Source organism: Neltuma alba, unplaced genomic scaffold, assembly GCF_004799145.2.
Source record: "Neltuma alba isolate B1F8T4 unplaced genomic scaffold, ASM479914v2 tig00010569_pilon, whole genome shotgun sequence".
In the NCBI taxonomy this organism is placed as follows: Eukaryota; Viridiplantae; Streptophyta; class Magnoliopsida; order Fabales; family Fabaceae; genus Neltuma; species Neltuma alba.
The window spans coordinates 447,159-469,905 of NW_021635435.1; the positions used below are offsets into that span (position 1 = coordinate 447,159).

At 34.1% G+C, this 22,747-nt stretch overlaps 1 protein-coding gene across 1 annotated transcript; it reads left to right on the top strand.

The window, feature by feature from the left end:
* The first annotated feature begins 15,574 nt into the window (after positions 1-15,574).
* LOC114757148 (zinc finger BED domain-containing protein RICESLEEPER 2-like) lies at positions 15,575-17,716 on the top strand. Its single transcript, XM_028946140.1, has 4 exons — positions 15,575-15,783; positions 16,001-16,321; positions 16,416-17,533; positions 17,625-17,716. Exons 1-4 carry the CDS (start codon positions 15,575-15,577, stop codon positions 17,714-17,716), a joined length of 1,740 nt encoding a protein of 579 aa, XP_028801973.1.
* The last annotated feature ends 5,031 nt before the right edge of the window (positions 17,717-22,747 follow it).

Consider the following 22,747-nt stretch of genomic DNA (forward strand, 5'->3'; position numbering starts at 1 on the left):
CGGATAGTAATAAAATGTTCAAGTAGCTTAAGAAATCAAATGAAAAAATAATAAGCAAGATAGGAAAAATATCACCAATGATACGAGAGAGCATAATATATAAATATCACACAATAGATTTATCCTGATTAGGTCGCCTCTCGACCTACATCCTCAATTTCCTCACTTGAGAGTTAAGATTCTTAATCTATTATTCCTCATCAAGTTTAGCCATGTCACCTCCCAACCCATGTATAGTTCCCAAGTTTTTCATTTGAGATTTTTAATCCACCTATCCCTTAAATTTAAATTTAACCCCCAGCACCGCTACAGCGGGCAAGCTTTCTACGGAGACCTCATCAAACCAACTATAATAAAAGCTCAATGATTATGAGTGGTTTACAAATTACAACTGACCTGGGGAGCCTCTATATGGTGATCGGTAAGTACATTTTGAGAAGGCAAAATGTTCATATCAAATCCATTTTAAGTATACCACGGTATTTATCCGTTGATTTATCAAAATCTCTTTATTATCTCAATTAATGATAATAAGGTGAAGCTGCAAATACACTTATGAACTTATACCAAATGTGTGTTTGACACTATAAACAAACCTTAGGTACAAAAATACATATGATGATTTCAAAAAGTTGCAAAAATCCCACAACTTTTAACTATTGTAATGTTAACCATTTGTTTGACCGAACATGCTGACATGGATACTGATATGGCTTAGAGGGTCTAATGAAAAAGAGTGATAGTGCAACTATACCTATGACCTTGTTCCAAATGTGTGTCTAACATCATAAACAAACTTGGGTCCAAAAATACCCATGGTCATTTCAAAAGAATCCTAAAATGCTACAGTCATTTAATTCATCAAAGTTGACTTTCTAATTCAAACTTTTGACTAAAAAATATGACACGGACACTAAGCTAGTGTTTCAGTCTCTCTTCTTCAAATGCAAATCCCTCTCCTTTCAAATGATCTTATTTTAGTCTCTCTCTGATCCCAATGATGTTCTCTCCTCACTGTTGTACCTTCATTAAAGAGAAAACAAGCTGAAACTCTCCACAAAACTTAGTCATTCTTTTCTTCTATCAAAGTCTTTCTTTTTCTAAGAAGAACAATGCTACTCTCTCTCAGTTACTCTTGTCACGTCTCCTCTAGTTACACATTGATGAAGATTATAGTGGAGTTGAGAGAGTAGTATTTGTGACAACTGTTCTTTCAAAACCATTTTTAGACTAAATCTAACAATTTATTTGAATGATTAACCATAATAGAAAAGAAAAAACCTTAAAATTTTAAAATTGCTATCATGGTTAAAAGAAATAAACTTATATTATGAGCAACATCGATTATTAACTTGGGCCTTGGACTTCCAAAGTCCAGAAATATCATTCAATCGTTAGCCCAAACCAAACTTATACTTTCAAACATACGAACTGATAAATCATTTTAATATAAGTCGTGGAGCCCATTAGTCAAAAGTCAATACTATCAAAAGAGCGTAATACGCAAAGTTTTAAATATCTCTGGCCTTCCAACGATCCCCATATCAGATAGTAGTAATTAAAAGTATTAGTTTACAGCATTAGAGTATATGGGCCCTATGTGGCAATATATAACAAATCAGCACATATAACAAAAGTCGGGAGGCTATACAAGCTATAAAAGCACACTATGCCTCCGGAGCCTTCCCTGATGGGTCACCACTTGAACTATCACCTGAAGATAGTAAAAACCACGGGGTGAGACAAACGCCACAGTAACCAACTTTCCAACTCATCATACATACTAACACGTGCTCGTGAGGTGTCAAGTGGGACAGTTATTGATTCTCAAAGACATAGATATATAATTTCAATCATCCAAACCATCACTATGGGGGCTAACACACAAGCCACATAAGTCTATCTCTCACTATAGGGGATTAATCAGACATATAGGCCTATCCCTCACTCTAGGGGACGAATAAGAAGCCACAAAGGCCTATCCCTCACTATGGGAGATGAAGGAAGAAGCCAACCAATGTGCACCAATGGCGGCCTTACCACGTGGTAGGATATGGCTCAATCCAAAATCCAAATAACAACCAATCATTCACAATATATCCAAAAATTGTCTCAATCTTTTCTCAACATATATCCATAAGATATAGATCAGATATTTTTCCAAAGTTCTCGGTCCTAATTTCAAAAATCCCACAAGATAATTTTCATAGCTCAAAAGGTATAATATATCTACTCAAGTTCTAAATAGAACATCATTATTCTAAAATAGCAAAATACTCACAAACAACATGTTAGCACATATAACAAGTGGAAAGTGGTTACCTCTCGCTAAAGCAATACTAAGGATTACCACAAGGTCAATCCTTTGCTCAACCAATAATTAATCTACACAATTAATATAACCACATATTAATATAAACTAATTAATTAATTAATTAAACTTCTCTATATTATTTAAATTTCTAATTTAATTAAATTTTTATTCTAAATTCCCGCAACTCTCATAACCCAAAAATTATTAAGTATTTTAGAAATAACTTAAAATTTTCTAACAAGCCAACTTATTTATTTACCACCTCCAAATTATTTACCTTAATAAAAAATTTTTCACAATTTCCAAATATAAAATTACAAGGTTCTAAATTCTAAAAATCTCATTTTAAGTTTAAACCTCAAAATCAAACTGTCAAAAATTCAATAATACTTCAAATATTTATAAATAAATAATCTAATCAAAACTTCAATAGTATAACTACCATATACATATACATATATATATATTTCCATAAATAATAAACTTTTTAACTACAATAATTATTTTAAAACCTCCAGTCACCCAATAAATAAAATTAAACCGATTAAGATCTTAATAATATGTTAAACACCTCAAATAAATTATTCAACTTAATTTTAATCAGTAAAATATGATATAAATCATATATCACATATTTTTCAACTAGAAAAATCAATTTAAGCGCTAAAAACCAACAAATAGACAAATCTAACTAATTAAAATTAATAACTCATTTACCTCTAAATTTTCATGATCATCTTTTACCAAAACTCCATATTTATATCATATATAAATCTCAAAATTTTCTCTAAGCACTTTAGTAATACTATCATTGGGAAACCTGAAATATATAGGAAATATTCATGAAGAAAGTTTGATAAAAAGAACTATATTTGTGTACCTAGATGATCTCCAAAACTTGTATTATCCTTCACAATGCCAGAACTTCTCTGCACCTCTCTCGTTCTCTCTTTCTCTCCGCATATGCCTCATCTTCCGCGTTCACTCTCCCTTTTATTTTTCATTTCTCCAACCACTCGCTGCCATTTTTCTTCTGGCATTAAATACTCTCCCCCCAAAGTCTTCATCTCCTCTCCCAAAGTCTTCCTAATGCCATTTTTTCCACACGTCTCCCAACTTTCCATGCCTCAATTTTCCATGCATCAACTTTCCACAAGTCAATTTTCCATGGTTCAATTTTTCAATGGAAGTGTGGAAAGTTGCTCCCTTTTTTTTTTAAGTATTAAAATATTAGGATATTATAGCATTATTCTTCTTAAAACAAGAGAGACTGGGAAAGATGAAATGGAGTAAGTGCTATGGAGAGCTTTAGCTTGACTTTCTCTCTTTGATTGGAGACTGAAACGCGATTATTTGCAAGGAGGAGGGGGTTACACTTGAAAGGGGAAGATTGAAATGCTAACTTAACATCTATGTCACCTTATTTGGTCAAAAATTTGTATTATATGGTTATCTTTAATGAATTAGATAACTGTAGCATTTTAGGAGTCTTTGGAGTGATCAAAAGTATTTCTACATGCTAGGTTTGTTTATGGTGTCAGGAGCACATTTGACAAAAATTCATAAGTATATTTCTGTCATACCCTATTAAGTTTAACCTGGTAAATGAAGAATTTAGAATTGACTAAGGGCCAGGCAATGTGGGAGAGTCAAAGACGGAATAACTTTTAAAGTCAAACTCAAGTAGGGATAGGACTGTTATTTTGAAAAATTCCAGTCAAGGAAGGGCAGTATTAGAAATTATGCCCGAAATTCCTGAAAATTTTTGAAAATTTATGAAAAATAGAACATAGTGTGTATGATGATATTTGAGGCCCAAAGGGTGAAAATAGGATAAAATAATTTATTACATAATTTTTTGTAATTAATGGTAGTTTTGACAAATTAGGGGAATATTTGCTAAAATGAATTATTTTAAATATACAATGGCCTCAATGATTCAGACAAAAATGAGAAAAATTTAGTTAAAAGGTTATTATAGATTGTAAAATTATTCTCGACCTCTAAAAATGCAGAAGTTAGCTTTAAAAGTATTTAAAACCAAATTATGTCGGTAAAAGACCGATTTCGGGAAAAATTGAATAGAAGGAGTTATAAGTCGAATATTGACCTTAAAAAAATTAGAGAACTTCTCCACAATAAAAGGAAATTAAAGCCATAGAGAGAAGAATTTTTAGAGATACTAAATTAGATAAGATCTAGAAAAAATTTAACTGATACGGTGAGATTATACACTGGAACAACCTAAAGCTTAGTGGAACAATTATTCTCTCAAATTTTCTACTAATTTTGGTGCCAAATGTGAGGAGAAGGATATGGATGGAATTATATAATTTGTTAAGCGGCATAATTGAAGAGTTAAATTATGTAATAAAATAATGTATTTTTATAACATGGTTAATCTAGAAGAAGACACTTAAGGGAACAAATGGCATGATCTTAAGCTGTTAGAAGACACATGGCATGATCATGGATAGGGAGAGGTTGGATTATAATATTTTATTGGCCTTTAAGCACATGTTAAGGACACATGGCCCCATCTTAAAGAAGACATGATCAAAAGCCAAGTAGCCATTGAAATTTTAGGGTTTCTCAAGGGAAAAATAAGAAAATCTAAGCCAAAAATTTGTCTATAGATACCCCCCATAAACCCCATAATTTGGCCAAAAAAAAGGGGAAGGTTTTGCTTTTGAATTGAAGAAAAAGGAAGAGAGAAAGAGGAAGAAGAAAACCTAGCCAAAATTGAGCAATCATCCAAGGTGAGTTCAAACTTCTATTAAGGACTTAATTGCTATGATTAGAGGTTGATTTTGAATTTATTTTGATGAAGTTAAGCGAGTAAAAAACCCTAGAGAATCATGTTGCCCTAAATGTTATATAGTTTGATATGAATAATTAAAGGATGCTTAGGAATTCAAAAATGGAAAATGGTTGAAAACTTGTAGTTATATGAAAGGAATCCAACTTCAAATCTTTATGGATATGTTTTAGCCAAACTGGAATAGTGAGCTAGGATTTGATTCAAGTTGATTTAATGCTTTCAATGAGTTTAGGAGGTGAAATTCTGTAGGATTATATTGAGAACATGTGTTTAGAAGCATTAAAATTGAAAACACATTAAAATTGAAAGTGAAATTTTTGGATACAAGAGGCTTTCCTTTCAACCAACATAGGACCTAGAGGAAGGAATTAAATTTTAATGAATCTAAGTTTAAATATGAATTCTATATGAAAGATGATGTAGAAATCCTAAAATTAAGGATAAAGGGTTAGGGCTTTAGGTTAAGGTTTAATGAAGTTGTTTGAGTTGATATTTAGAGTGCCATTATTGTGTAATTTATGGGCATTGATCTTGGGCAAAAGGAGATTCAAGAACAAAGGCAAGAGAACAAGAATCAAGGATTTAACCAAAGTAGTAAGAATTTACAATTTTAGTGTTAACTTGTATTGGTAGTTTTCGCTATGTATTCTATGCCATGATGTGGTTGAGTTAGCTATGATGGAATATGTTTAACTCCTTGTATTTATACCTTGGTAATATGTATAGCTGAGTTGTTTAATGGTATGACTATATGCTCCCTTTTCATGGCATGATGCTATATATGAATACATGAAAATATTGATTACATATATACCATGAATTAACCTTGCATTGTTAACATTATGATTGTTGTTCTTTGCTACCGAGATTTTTTTTGAAATCTTACCCTTTTTATAACTAATTGACATCACTAGGGGTTCGTACTTCAAAAGATAAAAGGGAAGAATATGGAAGCATAAGAAGGCTTGCATGAAATGTCATGCAATAGTGTACTTTCTCATGTTATGTAACCAAGAGTTTGAATAGAATTATCTATTGTTATGTAAACTTGGATGAATGGTTGTATGAGACAATGCTCCCATCTCTTGGGAGGTATTATGTTGCATAAGTATATGATGATATGAATGGTAAATGGTAAATATGGAGATTATGGCCTAAATCTTATAAGTTAATGGAATTAAAAGGGGATAGAAATACTTGAAAAATCAAGTATATTGGGCAGCGACTTTTTTGACCAAGTGAAGGAATCTAGCCATGAGACTTGATGAGCTTAAAGTTCACATTCTAAGATTCAAATGGAACGGTAGATCACCTAATTTAGAGCTATGTGCTAAAAGTTATTAATTTTTGAAATTATGTTAAAAAACTAAAATAAAAATTGTCCAAATGAATAGTACTTTTTACATGTAAAATAAAGCCTAGTTAGTGAAGGTAATCGACTAGTGAGTATTTTTTCTATGTAAAAAAAAAATGAAAGAGCTTCAAATAGAACTTGGAATCACCTCATTTTGATTTTTTTAGAATTAGTTATGAATTTTCAAAGTTGACTAAAATTTTAAAGTTACCAAGTGAATATTAACCTAAGAAAGTGATTTTTCAAAGTTTGATTTTCTAAGTCTAATACTATGCAATATGGTTTTATTTGACATGTTTTGGTTTCATATATGTTGATAAACTAAGGTGTTACAATTTGCACCTTCAATCTTTTTTATCAGACTTTCTAAGTCATATCAACATCCACGTCAACATTTTCGGTCAAACAAATGGTCAATGTTACAATAATTAACTATAATGATATTTTTGCAATGTTTTGAAATTGTCATGTGTATTTTTGCACCCCCAGTTTGTTTATGGTGCCAAGCACACATTTGGTATAAAATCATAGGTATATTTGTCCTTAACCCATGATAATATATGATCTGAATTTATATCAAATAATATGTTCATGAGATATTGGATAACTATTTAATTAATTTATATTATATTCAATTCAGAGAAATCCCTCATTAACTATTCCGGATCAGAAGGGAACCCAAAATCTGGCATTTGTTTCATACAAAAGCATATGATCCTCCTTAAAATTAAGTAATAGATTGCAGCTAAACAGCTTCTTTCAAATTATACTCTCTCGACAACATCACTTGCTTGATAATAATGCAACCATGCGTTCTATAAAGTGAGTAATATTTGCTACTCATCAATACCATATATACACACATCAATTCTACTGTCTTTTTTTAATAAAACAATTTTTAGTATTCTTAGAAATAATATTTTCATATAGGTACCCACTCATATTGTCTCTTTTTTCCGTGACTAGAAAAACATACCTTCTATTTATATTTTACCTAATCAAATAGACGGTTTGTTCATAGAAAAAATTAATCCCTGAACAAAAGACTGAGAAAAGAAGAAAAGAAGAAAAATAAAAATTATAATTCTACACATTAAAAGTTCATTTTAAATCTATAAATTAGCATCTCATGACAGTAAAAAAATAATTTTGAATCCATAAAAAATCATTTGAAAAAAATTCTATAAACATAGCGCCAAACATATAAAAGATCATTAATTATATAGACTTTGTGAATCTATAAATCCCAAAAATAAGTGTATTTTAAGAAATGACAATACTTGTTAGATTTAAAGTTTTAATGGTAACAAATTAAGTAATCTGTGTTTTAGTAAGTTAATCGATCACCTGATCGATCAAGGGTTTATTTATCATATGATAGATAAAATTCCTGTATAAACAAATAACTTAGCAGAAATGTTAATCGATAACTTGATAGATAAATCAATTTGTATATGTTGATCGATCATTGTTAACATTGTTTTGTATAGAAGTCTGCAGAAAATTATCGATCAATTGATCGATAATCTAATGATCGAACAACTGACAGATAATGGGACACAATTTTTGGTAAGTGTTTATTGATCACATGATCGATAAATAAGTCATCGATGAGAAGACAAATAAATGGTAAAGCTTCCTACTCTCGTTGTATTTGTTTAAATCACCATTTATCAATTACTTTATCAATCACAGCTTTATCGATAATTTGTTCTGTCATTGCATAATAACTTGCCTGTTTATCAATATTTTCCTTTTGTTTAAGTATTTTTGAAAAATACTTTATCAATCACTTGATCGATCAACAATTTATCGATCAAATGATCGATTATCACTTTTTCACTGATTAAACTGGCTTAAGTTTTTCTTCGATCACTTTATCAATCATTGATTTATCGATAAAATGATCAATCATCCAATCTTCTGAATGTTTTGTTTTCACATAATGTGATTGATCAAACATTTTCCTGACATTTCAAAACTAAGTTTCTCAACTATATTTTTATTGATCACTTGATCGATCAATCTTTAATCGATCACTTACTCGATCATCATATGTTTTGTGCCCTTTGTGAAAATCTCTGTTAAACCTTTTTATCAATCAAATTTTCCATCATCCATTTATCAATAAAGTATTCGATCAATATACCTTGAAAATCAAATTCTCTCTTGCTTATCTTTATCGATAACTTGATCGATTAAACATGTTTTGATCACTTATTCGATCAATGATCCAGTTCTTTCTATAACAAGAAGCTATGGTGAAATTCAAAATCTTCTGAATACTTCTCTTTGAGCTTTTCTCAACCTTTCTGTTTATCTTAGTTCTCTATTTTAAGGGATTCAAAATCATAGGAGACCTTGAGCCTTTTCTCTACATAATCTTTCTTAAGTCACTCTTTTTATTTATTGATCACTTGATAGATCATGAGTTAATCCATAACTTGATTGATAAATATAGTTATCTGATTCAAATTCTTTCACCTTGTTTAATCGATAACATGATCGATCAACCAGTTATCGATGATGACTTTGATTAAGGATGTTCAATTTATGTTTAAAGTATCTAGTGATTAATTGATTCCCTTTCCAACTATCACATGAATGTTCATTATTATCACTTGATCAATTATCTTCATGAGTTTCATTCTAAAAGAAAAACTTATTAGATTGAAGTATTGCTACAGAATACGAAGCAAGCTCAATGGTTGTTCAACAGATATTTAGTAGCCTGTAATCTACCATGTCAGAAGCATTAACTGGGAAAACATGCAACCAAACTTCCAACGGCTAGAAGCTCTTATGTCTAACAGTTATTTAACTTCTCTAACTATAAAAGGCGCAAAGAAGCATCAAATGAAGAATTGAATACGCAAGCTACCTTCTGTAAATATTTTTACTGTTGCATTCAATACTCTGTTTTCTTCTTTGCTGAGCTTCAGTGGTTCATATTGATTTACTCTGTGAGAGAGACTAATTCACCTTTACTCACTTTCTGAGAGTAACTCAAGAGTATGGACTCTTGAGGGGAATTGTAACCTTATGGGTAGTAAGGGAGAGTGATTGAGAAAATCAATTGCTGTACTGAGGTGCCAAGAGCCCGGTTAATCTTAGATCATAGTGGAAATCTCAGAAGTGTTCTGAGGACTGGAAGTAGGTCAAGTGGTTAAGACCGAATCAGTATAAATCTTGTGTCTACGCTCTGCGGTGAAATCTTTCTAACCCAGCACTCTCTATTTTTATTTATTTTACTGTTTCAATACGCTTAAATTTTTATAACTCACCCAATTCACCCCCTCTTGGGTGAGACTGCTACTAACAATACTTGCAACAAGTTTTTTATATTCATTATGTTATGTTCTCTCTAATCACATGTGGTCATATATTTTATTTTTGAAATATTATTATTTAATTATAAACCCACATAAAAAAAGACCCATGGCCATGTGTAATTGAAGAATTTGACATAATGAATATAAGAAATTTGACCTAAGTATTTTTCTTTAAGAAAAACATGTCATGCTAATTAGGAAAATTTTCACTTAAGGCCTATAATATGAACTTAATTTCCAATCAGTCTGAAAGAAATTTGAAATTTAATTTTAGTCTTTTTAGACCAAATGAAATTAAATTTGAGAGAAGATGACCATGTTGTCCTTGAAAATTTTAAAAGGATCAAGAAAACGGGTTTGATAGAACTTCATTGTTGTTAATTTTCTAATTGTAGTTGTTCAAATGTGTATATTACATTTTCACTGATAAAATAAGAGTAATTAATTCCCTTATAGGTTGTTGTTAATTTCTTAATTACAGTTATTCAAATACATATTTTTACTAAAAAAAAGTTAGTTGTTAATTCCCTTATCTGTACTTGTTAATTGTGTAATTTGTAGTTGTCATTATACATGTTTTTAGTTGTTCACTTGTACATAGAAACTTACATCTTTTTTTAATATCAAAACTTATGAAGATGTAAAACGAGAGAGTTTATATGTTTTGCTATTAATTTCCTAATTATGGTTGTTCAAACTTGCTCAAACCATTTTACTAGCCAAAAGACGTGCTTAAATAATTACAATTAGGAAATTAATAATAAATAAGCCCTATTGAATCCCTTTCTTTTTTTTCAATTTTTTGTGGGGAAGATGATCATTTTCCTTCCAAATTTGATTTCACTTTGGTCTAATGAGACTAAAATAAAATTCCATATCATCTAGGGATTGATTGGAGATCAAGCCCACATTGTGAGGCTTAAATGAAATTCTCTTATTAATAATTATAATTAGCTAACTTAGCTAAATAAGTCTTAAATTGAATACTATAGAAGTACTTGATATATAATAAAATTCAATAAAAGACTAAAACCCCAAAAGTGTCAAAAAGTTCAGCCTTGTTTAATTATTGATTTTGAAAACAATTTTTTTTTTGAAACCAATAACAAAGCCTAAGCCCATTTAGTGGGTTCAACTATATGAATCACACAGCATCATTGTGCTCTATCAATGACCAAATTTTTGTATAGATTGTTAACCAAAATATTTCACTCAATAATTTAATTAAGTGTTCTTTTCGGCCTTCTTCTACCCTTTTTTAGAGGATTCCCTATTGTTTGATGGGAAATTTTCATTTAATCCTCATTATAGCTAATTTTTATCTAAATGCACCCATAAAAATCTAAAACTTCACTGCAATTTCATAAGTGTGAAATCAAATTAATTTTTGGAGCAAAAAGACATTATTACCCCTTAAATATGTTGATCTGAAACTTGAAATAAACAGATTTGATAAATTGCTCACTTGAAAGCAGTGAAGCTCCTCTCTAAAAACCTATTACTCGATCCTCTAGCTATTGTACATGTTCTTTTGTTAGCGTCATCTTTCTGCTAAGCCCATTGTGTTTTAGAAATTCTCATCTTCTTCATCTTAGTTGTTGAATAGTTCTAGTTTGTGATAGGTGATTAGTGTATCAAAATAGGTATCTTAATGAGTAGGTAATCAGTTGGAATATGTTATGTCATGAGGTTTTAAAGCAGTCAAATAAGAAATGAGGGAGCGCACCTGTGTTGCAATCTAAATGAAAGGATGACGTTGATTGAATGGGTGATGTTAAACTAAGTTGTCCAGAAAAATTATAATTGTGTGGTGTGAAAATGCGCATTTTTCATGTGAGTTGGCAAATTCTAGTTGCAAATTTATATTTTGTTTAAGTTTTGGTAACTGATTGAAATTGGCACATTAATTCATTCATAACTAAACTAGGAACATTAACAATATAGATAGAGAAATAGACAACAAACATTAGATGATACACAACAAGGATAAGTCAGTGTACAGCTAAACATAGGTATTTACTACTAGAGTAGGCAAATTTACAAATAAAATATGAGAATTTACAACCAATATAAGGTGATTCACAATAAAGATAAGTCTATTCATAACTAGGGCTGAGCATGTAACCCGAAACCTGGCCACCAGCCCGCAACCCGGCGAAATTGGGCCCGTTTGGGACCGCCCAAAAAAGAAAATAAACGGGCGGGTTTACAAATTAAATGGGCAAGCTACGGGCACAGGCACGGGTTGCCCGTACCCGCCCATTTATTTATTTTTTTTAAATTGAAGAAAATGACACATTGATAACCCCAAGCCCAGTCCTGCAGTCCAATAATTGAAAGCCCAGTCCGAGTGAGTGTCCGTGTAGGCGTGTACCGTGTCCATCTCTGGCTCTCTACATCTCCGAAACTGAAAGAAAGATTGAATGTCTGTGGTCTGAAATTCTGAAATCTGAATGTCTGGTCTGAACCGCTTCACGCCTTGTCCCTTCGCTCTCTCGGACTCTGATCTCTCACTCTCTCCTCTTTAATCTCGTCTTCGTCGGTCTCCCGTCTCCTGGCTTCCGCACTCCCGGTCCCGGACTCCCGCTGAGCTGAGCCTGAGTGAATCACTGAATCCTTAATCCTGATCGGCTGATCCCCTCGAGTCGACCTCGAATCCTCGCCTTGACCCCTGAATCTGATCTCTAATATAAATCTCGTCTCAGCTCTAGTCGGTCACCACTCACCGTCACTCGGTCTCTGTCTCCCCTGATCCGGTGATCCCCTTGAGTCCTCACCAGTCGCCTCGTCCTCGCCTCAGTCAGACCGTCACTCACTCGCTCGGTGTCTGTCTCCAACTCCAGACTCCAGTCGACCTCGAGTCCTCGTCTCCTCGCCTCCTCGATAACTGTCACTCGGTGTCTCTGTGGCCAATTCCATGTCCTGAAGTCACAGACCCAACTCCCAAGTCCCAACTGAATCTACTCGGTCTCCATTCTCCACTGCACAGCCTCGCCTCTCAGGCTCTCCCCACACCCACTTGCTCTGCTGCTGATCTTTCAGTCTCTCTCGTCGATTCCAGGCTCCCAGCTGGCCAGCTCAATCTCCCTGAGTAGTCTCTATCTCTCACGAAGGATCGCAGTCACGGCGTCACCGGTCTATAGGTATACTCACAAAGCTGGCAGGTTTCAACTTCCTCTTCCTATATCGAGTTTTCTACTTTTCATGTTGGGTTTTGCATTGTTGTTTCAGCCTGGTTCACGCCCATAAGCTGTTTGATGAAAATACACAACTAAAAAATGTCGAAACTTTACATAGCAAGTCATCGTGCTTTATTGGATTTTGTATATTATATGTAAATGTAGATATTCATCTGGCCTCATCTGCACAATTCCCTGACCTAGGTATTACCATATTCACTATACTGACATGCATGCAAACTACTCTGGCAAAGGATTTGATTAGCTTTTAGATGTTATTAACAAGATAAAGCATAATCTTGATGTTATATATAACTGTTAGTCTGTTATTGAAACAATTTGTGTGCACACCGCATTTGCAATATATAATTGATATTGTAATTTTCTTTTTGGTCTCTGTGTGTGCATTTTGACAAACATCGGTCTTCTTGTAGTTTTGTTTGTTGATGATTTTGTGTTCTATATTCATTTCATAATGAGTGAGTTTGATTATGTTTAAGTGAAAAACTAAAAATTGGTTTGGTTTTGGAAAAATTGGGAAAGTATTATTATTTTTATTTCTCCTATTATTATTGTTGTTAAATTTGATTTGGATTGAGAAGGAAATTGAAGAATGACACAAAGTCAGCAAGACAATATCAAAGCTAAGACTGTTGTAGAGGAAAGTGTGGAAGGTCCAACTAAAAACCTAAGTACCGTTGTTCAACATGCTAAAAATAATAATGAGAGACAAGATGCTGAAGAAGTAGCGCCACCAACGAAGAGGAAAAGGCAGCTAACATCTGATATTTGGAATCATTTTACAAGGTTGCCATTAACCCAAACCAAAGGGAAACATAAGGCGAAGTGTAATTATTGTGGCATAGATTATGCAAGTCATCCAACTAAAACTGGGACAAAACAGTTGTGGCGGCATTTTGAAAAGTGTCCCAAGAATCCAAACAAAGCAAGCAAGTCACAAACTGAAGGGAATTGAAAGACAACGCGCAGCGGAAATCAACTTAAAAATTTTAAAACTTTCAATCCCTTGCCCGGATCTACCGATCTCGTTTAAGTCAGGTAGTAAGAAGCATTACCTTCGGTGTTCGATTTCCTGGTGGCTCGGTGATTCCGCCGTTCAGGATGCCTCTGCTCGCCTCCTTTGTCGTTCGAAGTCGACAACTCCGGTCGGCTTCCTCTACTGGTATCCACACGAATAGCTCTCCAGTCACAAACTGCGTGCTAGCGCCCTTTTGTCCGTCTAGGGTTTTCAGAGAATCCATCCACTCTTATCTCTCTTAGGCCGTCTCTTATCTGCTGGTACTCTCACGCTTAAAACCCTAGCTCCTCATATCAAATATATAGGATGCTATAGGTTTAATGAATGATATTTAATTTCGAAATTAATCCTAAATTAATTCCGAAATTAATACAATATCAAATATTGCCTAATCAGATAAGAGAACAATTAAATAAGTATGGTTTATATTAAATCCATCTCACAGATTTAATTCACCTATTTATTTAATTCAAAATAAAGATATGACGGAATTAATTTATATAGATTTAATTTATCCTTATAAATTAAATCTAACAATTAATATCTCTTATATTTATATAATATGTATATATATACGAATTTATATATATATACATACACGTCCACCCTATATTATTCATTGAATCTGGACATATCTTAGATTCAATGAATCTGGACATATCTTAGATTCAATGAATCTGGACATCATAACTCGTGTTGGGCTATTTTGTGTGCGACCCTGTAGGCCCATATGAAGTTGGCAGTGGGCCATTAACTATAATGACTCACAAGTCGTAAGCGGTCTCTAGCAAGACATGACGACTACCCAAATCATATGAGGATCGTTGAACGATGTAACCTTTCATACAACCATATCGCGTCCCTTTTGTCACACGACATTTTGATCATGGATGAGGCATGGAGAACGTCATCCTCCTATTCATGACCGTTACTTTCTCGATCCCTGAGTAGTCTGAGTATAGAAACGGAACTACCTTTCCATTATAGTATGGCCATACATTTCTCAGACTCACTCATCGAGGGGCCCAGTAATGTCTCTCTACGAATGTGAGGGACAAATTCCATCTTGACCATTCACATTCCTCCGCATGAAAAACCACTAAGCCTGAACATAGTCTTTATGATCACTCGGTCAAAAGTGACTTTTGACTAGGTCAAAGCTAAGCGTTTCTCATGTAGGAATCCATGATGATCTCAGTCAAAGGGCACAGTGACATGGTTTGTATATGAGAGAAGCTTATGACTTAACCCATGCAGCTCTCTCATAGCGGGTCGGTCCAACACCTTGTATTCTTACATGTGCCTATGACTTTAATTTATATCTCTATATATCTTTAAAGTCATACTTGTCTTATTTCATCTCTGCTCCCATATAGATGACCGACCAGGGACATTTAGGATAAACCATGAGTTATTCAAGGATAGTCATCACAGTAAACATGCAAATAATATGATAACATAATTAATAAATTCATAAATTAACAATGTTCATAGCAATATGATTGGCCCCTAGGGCACAATTTCCAACACAAACCATGTTGACTGCTATGTCTTCTCAATCATCTCAATCGTATCGCTTGTTCAACCAAGAAAGATGTAGAAAGGCTCTTGCAAGGTTCATCATAAAGGATGAATTGCCTTTTCGAGTTTTGGAAGGGGAGGGTCTAAAAGAACTTTTGCAAGAGTTTGAACCTAGGTTTCAGATACCTTCACGATGGACAATTGCTAGGGATTGCTACCAATTGTATTTGGAGGAAGCAAAACATTTGAAAAGATATTTCAAGCGATCAAAATGCTGTGTGTCATTGTTGGACTTCAATACAAAACTCCAACTATATGTGTTTGATTGCACATTGGATTGATGAGAATTGGACTTTACAAAAAAGGATTTTAAATTTTTGTGTCATTGAAAATCACAAAGGGGATACAATTGGCAAGCAAATTGAGGATTGTTTATTCAGCTGGGGCATTGAAAAAGTCTTCACAATTACAGTTGACAATGCTTCTTCTAATGACACTGCAATTGCCTATTTGAAGAAACGGTTGAAGAGTTGGAATGGTCTAATATGTGATGGAGAGTTTTTGCAAATGCGGTGTGCAGCTCATATTTTGAATCTGATTGTTGGTGAAGGTCTAAAGGAAATGAATAAGTCTATTGAACTTATTCGGCATGCAATTAAATTTGTTAGATCTTCTCCAGCTAGGCTACAGAGGTTCAAGGAGCTTGTTGAAAAGGAAAAAATTGATTCGAAGAGTTTGCTGACTTTGGATTGCCCCACGAGGTATTATTTGCACTATAATTGTATTATTTTCATATTATGTCCATTTTCACTTGATAATTCTTAATTGTTTATTTCTTATTTGTCATGTGATTAGGTGGAATTCAACTTATCTGATGTTGGAAAATGCTGTCAAGTTCATCAAAGTCTTTGATAGGATGGAAGAAGAAGATCAAGATTACAAGGATTACTTTAAGAAAAAGGTTAAACTGTTTTCAAACCAACAGGGTGTTGTCTTAAGTTATGATGATGACGATGATGATGCTGATGTCATTGACACAACATTAGGAAGGGCCACAGCTGAACCACCTACTGCATATGATTGGAGTGTGGCTAAAGAGTTTCTTGTGTTTTTGAGGTTGTTCTACACTAAGATCCTCAAATTTTCTGGATTAAATTTTGTAACAACAAGTACATGCTTTCAACATATAGTTGCAATTCAGACTCACCTTCATCGAAGTGCAGCTAGTGAGTACTCTCTCTTGAGTGACATGGCAAGGAGAATGCAGACAAAGTATGATAAGTACTGGGGAAAAGCAGAAAAAATGAATCCGTTGCTGATCATAGCAGTGATCCTTGATCCTAGATTCAAGATGACATATATCAAGATTGCTTTTGAAGACATTTTTCCTGAACCTACAAAGCGAGAAGCCATGTTGAAAAAGACTATGGATGTCTTGTATCGATTGTATGATCACTATTTTGCTAGTGTTGCTGAGCTTGATCATGGTGAAGCATCTAAATCTCAATCAATAGCGGATCAACAGCAAGTCCATGATAGTGTTGGAACTGGGGATGATGACATTGACATGTTATTTCATGATGATACTGATTCTACATTTCAAAAGTTCCTGGCCACTGCAGACACCGTTGTTAATGCAGAGAAAATTTCTGAAGTAGATGAATACCTTCAAGCATATTTAGGTGGTTTTCGTGATCCAAAATTTGATGCCTTGGCATGGTGGAAAGTGAATGCTCCCAAGTATAGAGTTTTGAGTGTAATGGCACGTGACTTGTTGGCTGCACCGGTCTCTACAGTATCTTCTGAATCAGTTTTCAGTACTGGGGGTCGAATACTGGATAATTTCAGGAGCTCTTTATCTGCAAAGATGGTTGAGGCACTCATATGTGCTCAAAATTGGCTATGCAGTAGTACTCCAAGACTCAATGACCTTGAACTAGATAATTTTATTGAGAGTGCAAATGTCGTTACTGGTATTTTAACCTTCAACAATATTTTCAATTTATATTGTTTTATCTTGTTATTAAATATTAATGAATTGATTTTTTTTAATTTGTTTTGTAGAGCAAGAGTCATTGGTTCCAAGTACAGCCACTTCCTCAAGTAACTCTGAAGGAGAAGCTCATGATTATGGTGGTGATGATGATGATGAGTGATTGATGATGATTTGATGATGATTAATCCTTTACAATTTTATATTTGTGGTTGTCCTCTTTTGAAGCTTGAACCCTTGAACATTAGAAATTTGTGATGGTTTCTGATTGTATGGACTATGGAGTTTAGATTTTGATTAATGGTATTATAATTTTCATCTATTTTGATTTTTGAATGCGAATTGCGAACAGCCCCTGAACAGCACCTGATTGTTAAACGGGTTCCCCATAACCTGTTTAAGCCCGCCCACTTAACCCAGCCCGTTTAGGGACGGGCTTAAACGGGTTATGTACGGGTACGGGCCACCCCGTACCTGTTAATGCATAAACGGGCGGGCTGTGGGTTTGGGGCCGGGCTGCCCAACCCGCCCGTTGCTCTGGCCTATTCATAACTAAATATATGTATTGCTATAAGCCTGGAAGGTATTATTCACATGTAGAATATAAGAATTTACAAATATGATAGGGTGATTCACAAGAAAAACAGTACCATTTACAAGTAAAATAAAGTCATTTACAAATAGAGCTACCATTGGGTTTAAGTTTGGGAGTTATCATTCACAAGTAGAATACAAGAATTTACAATCAAGATATAGTGATTCATGAGAGAAATATGGGGGGGGATTAGTCCACTTGTAAATGACCCTATTTCACTTATGAATCACCATATATTGGTTGTGTATTCTCGTATTACACTTGTGAATGATAACTCTTAGACTTATAGCCAATGATAGCTCTACTTGTAAATGGCCTTAATCTACTTGTAAGTGGCCCTGTTTCTCTTGTAACTCTTAGTATTTGCATGAAGGCATGATAATTATGATTCTTTACTACTGGGATTTCTTTGAAATCTCACTCTTATGTTTAAACACCACCTAGGAGGGAGTTCAAGCAAGAACAAGGGCAAGGAAGTAGTTTCGGAGGCCAAATGAATATTTACTATACCCTAGAATGACTTTTGCAACTTGTTACGGAATGTTACAAATTATGAAATGTTTGTTGGATAATAGCTCCTAATAGGAGCCAAACATGTATGTCTATGTTTAAACATGTAAAAGTATATTAGAATGTATGTTTAAGTATGTGTTAAGGCCCATATGATTAAGGATGGGTAAAAGGTTAAGAAGAGATAAAACCAAGTATGAATAGGGGACAAACTTTCCTTAGAAATAACCAAACTTGGGACACGTGAAATAAATAGCAAATGTTTGAATCTAGACTTAAAATTTAGCAAACTTATAGGAAAAATTTTTAGCTTTAAATCAAGTGGTAGATCATTAAATTTGGAATTTTGTGCAAAGAGTTATGCCCTTTCAAAGTTGGGCAAAAATACTGAAAATTTCAGAATTTACCAAATGAATAGTACATGTTTTCGTGGAAGCTGGTACTGACCCATGAGGAAATGATATCCATGATTATTTTTTCTATGTAGAGCTTTTTATATGCTTCACGTGAGATTTGGAGCCACTCTATTTTGATTTTTTTACATTTAGTTATGATTTTTCAAAGTTGACCCAATTTTAAGGGTTACATGAATAGTAACAAAAATAAAATTTTTAAATCCTTGGTTTTCACCTACTTTAAGTACAGTGTAACGCTTCCAAATGGTTCCTAATGATGCATAATGGGGTTTAAAAATGAAGATGTGGCATTTTTGGTATCAGAGCAAAGGTTCTGGACTGTCTGTTATATGTATTGTTCAGTATAGTAATGCATCAGGATAATGTATATTTGATTGTGTGTGATATGTTACGTCGTGAAAGGTGTGTATTGGACTAACCTTGGTGTAGGATATGGCTTGTTGTGAGCATGATTCTCCTGGGGGTACAATTGATCAGAGAAGGCCAGGGGAACTGTACCTAGACTGGTACCACCCACATGTTCCCGACCCTGATGACCCGCCTCCACCACTCGGATATTATCAGCCTCTCTGGGAGGTAGAGGATATAGTTCCCGAGGTAGACTCCAATAGTAGCAAAAGGTTAGAGGATGGTGATGTCGGGAGCGCTGTGAGGCCTAAACCCAATCTGGATGAAGCGGGCCCCAGTAGGACGAAGCCACAGCCTCTCAGAGCAGTACGCCATAATTAGATCTTGGTGAAGGACCTGCCTCTGAAGAAGAGGCTGCGGTTAGTCACGAAGGAGATGCACACCTATCAGACTATTTTTGAGGAGCTCTGTGAGCTGGGGAGGCAGATTGACATCTCCCAGAACTAGTATGGGTTTATCTATATGGACTATTTTTACTACATATGACTGTTACATAGTGATATCATTGACCAGGATAAGGGAGAGATAGATGGGAAGATGTAGCGCTAGGCTTTAGTTGACTCTTTGCCAAGGACCCCCATTTGGTAGGATCAGGTCCAGTTGGTTAGTGACCGTTCCAAGCAAGGTGCCTATGAAAGCTTTGATCAGATCCTGGATGAACTTGAGCTTTTTGTTACTTCTTATTTTTCTTTCTCTCCCATGTCTTGAGTGGATGACTGTATATATAACTTAGATGATTTATGTTTTAGACGCTTATACCTGAAACTTATCTATGTACAAATATGAACCATAGCTTAATATAAAATGTTTTGATGACTAAGTAATAATCTTATTCCTCTGTTCCTCTTGTAGTAACAAGTTAAGTAAAATGGTGAGAACCTGAAGAGAAACACAACGAAGGGAGGTAGTAAGAGAATCTCCTATTAACCCAATTCAATTGGTTATGGACCGACTAGAGGAACAACAGAAGGTAATGCAAGAAATTTAGGCGGCTTAAGCCCGCCAAAACTAGAAACGCGATGCTGCCATAGCAACCTCAGAGACAGCAGTGATAGCACAGCTGTAACAGGCCGGGCCAAGAGTGGCCAAGGCACCACAGCCAACTCAACCCCAAGAGCTGGCAGCTGAGTAGGTGCGACCTGCAGGGGACCTTGATTCACAAAGGCAGTGGATCAAATGATTCAGTGCACAAAATCCCCCAAGCTTCACAGGGACATTTATTATGAACAACCGTTGCAACTGCCAACATACGCAAACAATATCTCAACAGTTATAAGCTTATGTTTCTAACAGAAAGTTGAAAGTCTCTAACTAGAAAAACTGCGAAGAGCATTGAATGAGTTGAACTACCAATTGTCAAATTAACTTTTCACACTCAATACTCTATTTTCCATTATGAGCTTCAGTGTTTATCTTATACACTTTTAAGAGAGAGTTTGTAAGTCATTTATTACTTTCAACGAGTAACTCAAGAGTCTGGGACTCTTGAGGGGATTTTAACTTTGTGGGAAGTATGGGGGAGTGATTGAGAGAGAGCTCAATTACTGTACTGTGGCACCAAGGGCCTATTAAATCTTGGGTATAGTGAAAAACTTAGAGGTGTTCTGAGAACTAGATGTAGCTAGGTCAAGTGGATGAGACCGAACCAATATAAATTCTTGTGTATTCATCTTCTGCTCTTTATCAGTGAAATCCCTCCGAACTTATTTCCTTTTCTTTACTCTGTTAGTTGTTTTTAAAAGGTAAAATTTTTATCACCCAATTCACCCGCTAGTGAAACTGCCACTAACTTTATGTGCTCCCTTTCCATGGCACGATAATATAAATAAATGTGTGAGAATTTTGATTGCATATAACATGAACTAACCTTGCATTGTTAATATTATAATTATTGTTCTTTGCTACTAAAATTTTCTTGAAATCTCGCCCTTTTTTGTATATAATTGAAAACGAGGGGTTGGATCATCAAGAGAGAAAGGAAAGAATGTGGAGGCCTAAAGGAAGCTTGCATAAATTCTCATGTATTTATGAACTTTTCAATATTCTGTAATTATGGATTATAAGAAGAACTATGTATTAATATATGCTTGTATGAATTGTTGCTCCCACCTCTTAGAAGGTATCATTATGCATAGTACATGATGGTATGAATGGTTTGTCAAAAAATGGAAGTTAGGGATTAGATTTCTCAAGTTAAGGCAGTTAAAAAGTGATAGAGATACTTAAAAAGCCTAGTTCTTGAGGCTACTACTTTTTAAACCAAATGATAGAATCTGGCCATGAAAATTGGTGAGCTTAAATTCTACATCCTAATTTTCAAACAAAGTGGTAGATCACCTAATTTGCAGTTTTGTACAAAAACTTAGGAATTTTTGAAGTTATGATAAAAAAACTAAAAAATAAAAATTGACCAAATAAACAAGTCTTGTTACACGAAAAATGAAGCCTGAATAGAATTGGTAATGGACCAGTGACTATTTTTCCTATGCAAAGAAATGAATGAACTTTAAATAAAACTTAGAACCATCTCATTTTGATTTTTCTAGAATTAATTATGGATTTTCAAATTTAGCTGAAATTTTAGAGTTACCAAATGAATAGTAACTAGAGAAAATGGTTTTTCAAAGTATGATTTTGTAAGTTTAATGCCATACAGTGTGGTTTTTTTTTTTTTACATGTTTTTGTTTCACATATGGTTGTAAGTTAAGGTGTTATACAATCTATATAGGAAAGTCTTCCCTAAGGATTCTAACACTAGTCAATCCTCCACTTCCATCATTGAATAACTTATAAAATTAGGCTTCCCATTAATCTTTAATATATCCATCAGTAACTAAAACTTTGCCTTCTTCATCTTTTATACATCTTGATCCAAATCTATTGATTTTCTCTTCTTATTCTTTGCAATCTTGTAGATCTTATGTTCCCCATCCTAGTTCTTTATACAACTCCTCAAATGCTTTAGAATGAGTTTCACTCACTACCTTCTTGGTCCTTTTTTTTTCCTTAACCCAAGTGACATCTTTCACAATTTTTAGCCTAATTTTTAGCATTATTACAGAAGTACATGGTTTAAAACAATCTCTCTTATTCTTGACATTCTCCTGTACATTCTCATTCCACTATCAAGTCTCTTTATCTTGTCAGCCAAGACCTTTTAATTCTCTCAAAATTGTTTTAGCAGCCTTGTGAAACTTCTTGGTCATTTTCCTCTACATGATATTAGCATTTCATTGCAACTCTTGAAAAGAATTCTCTTGAAAA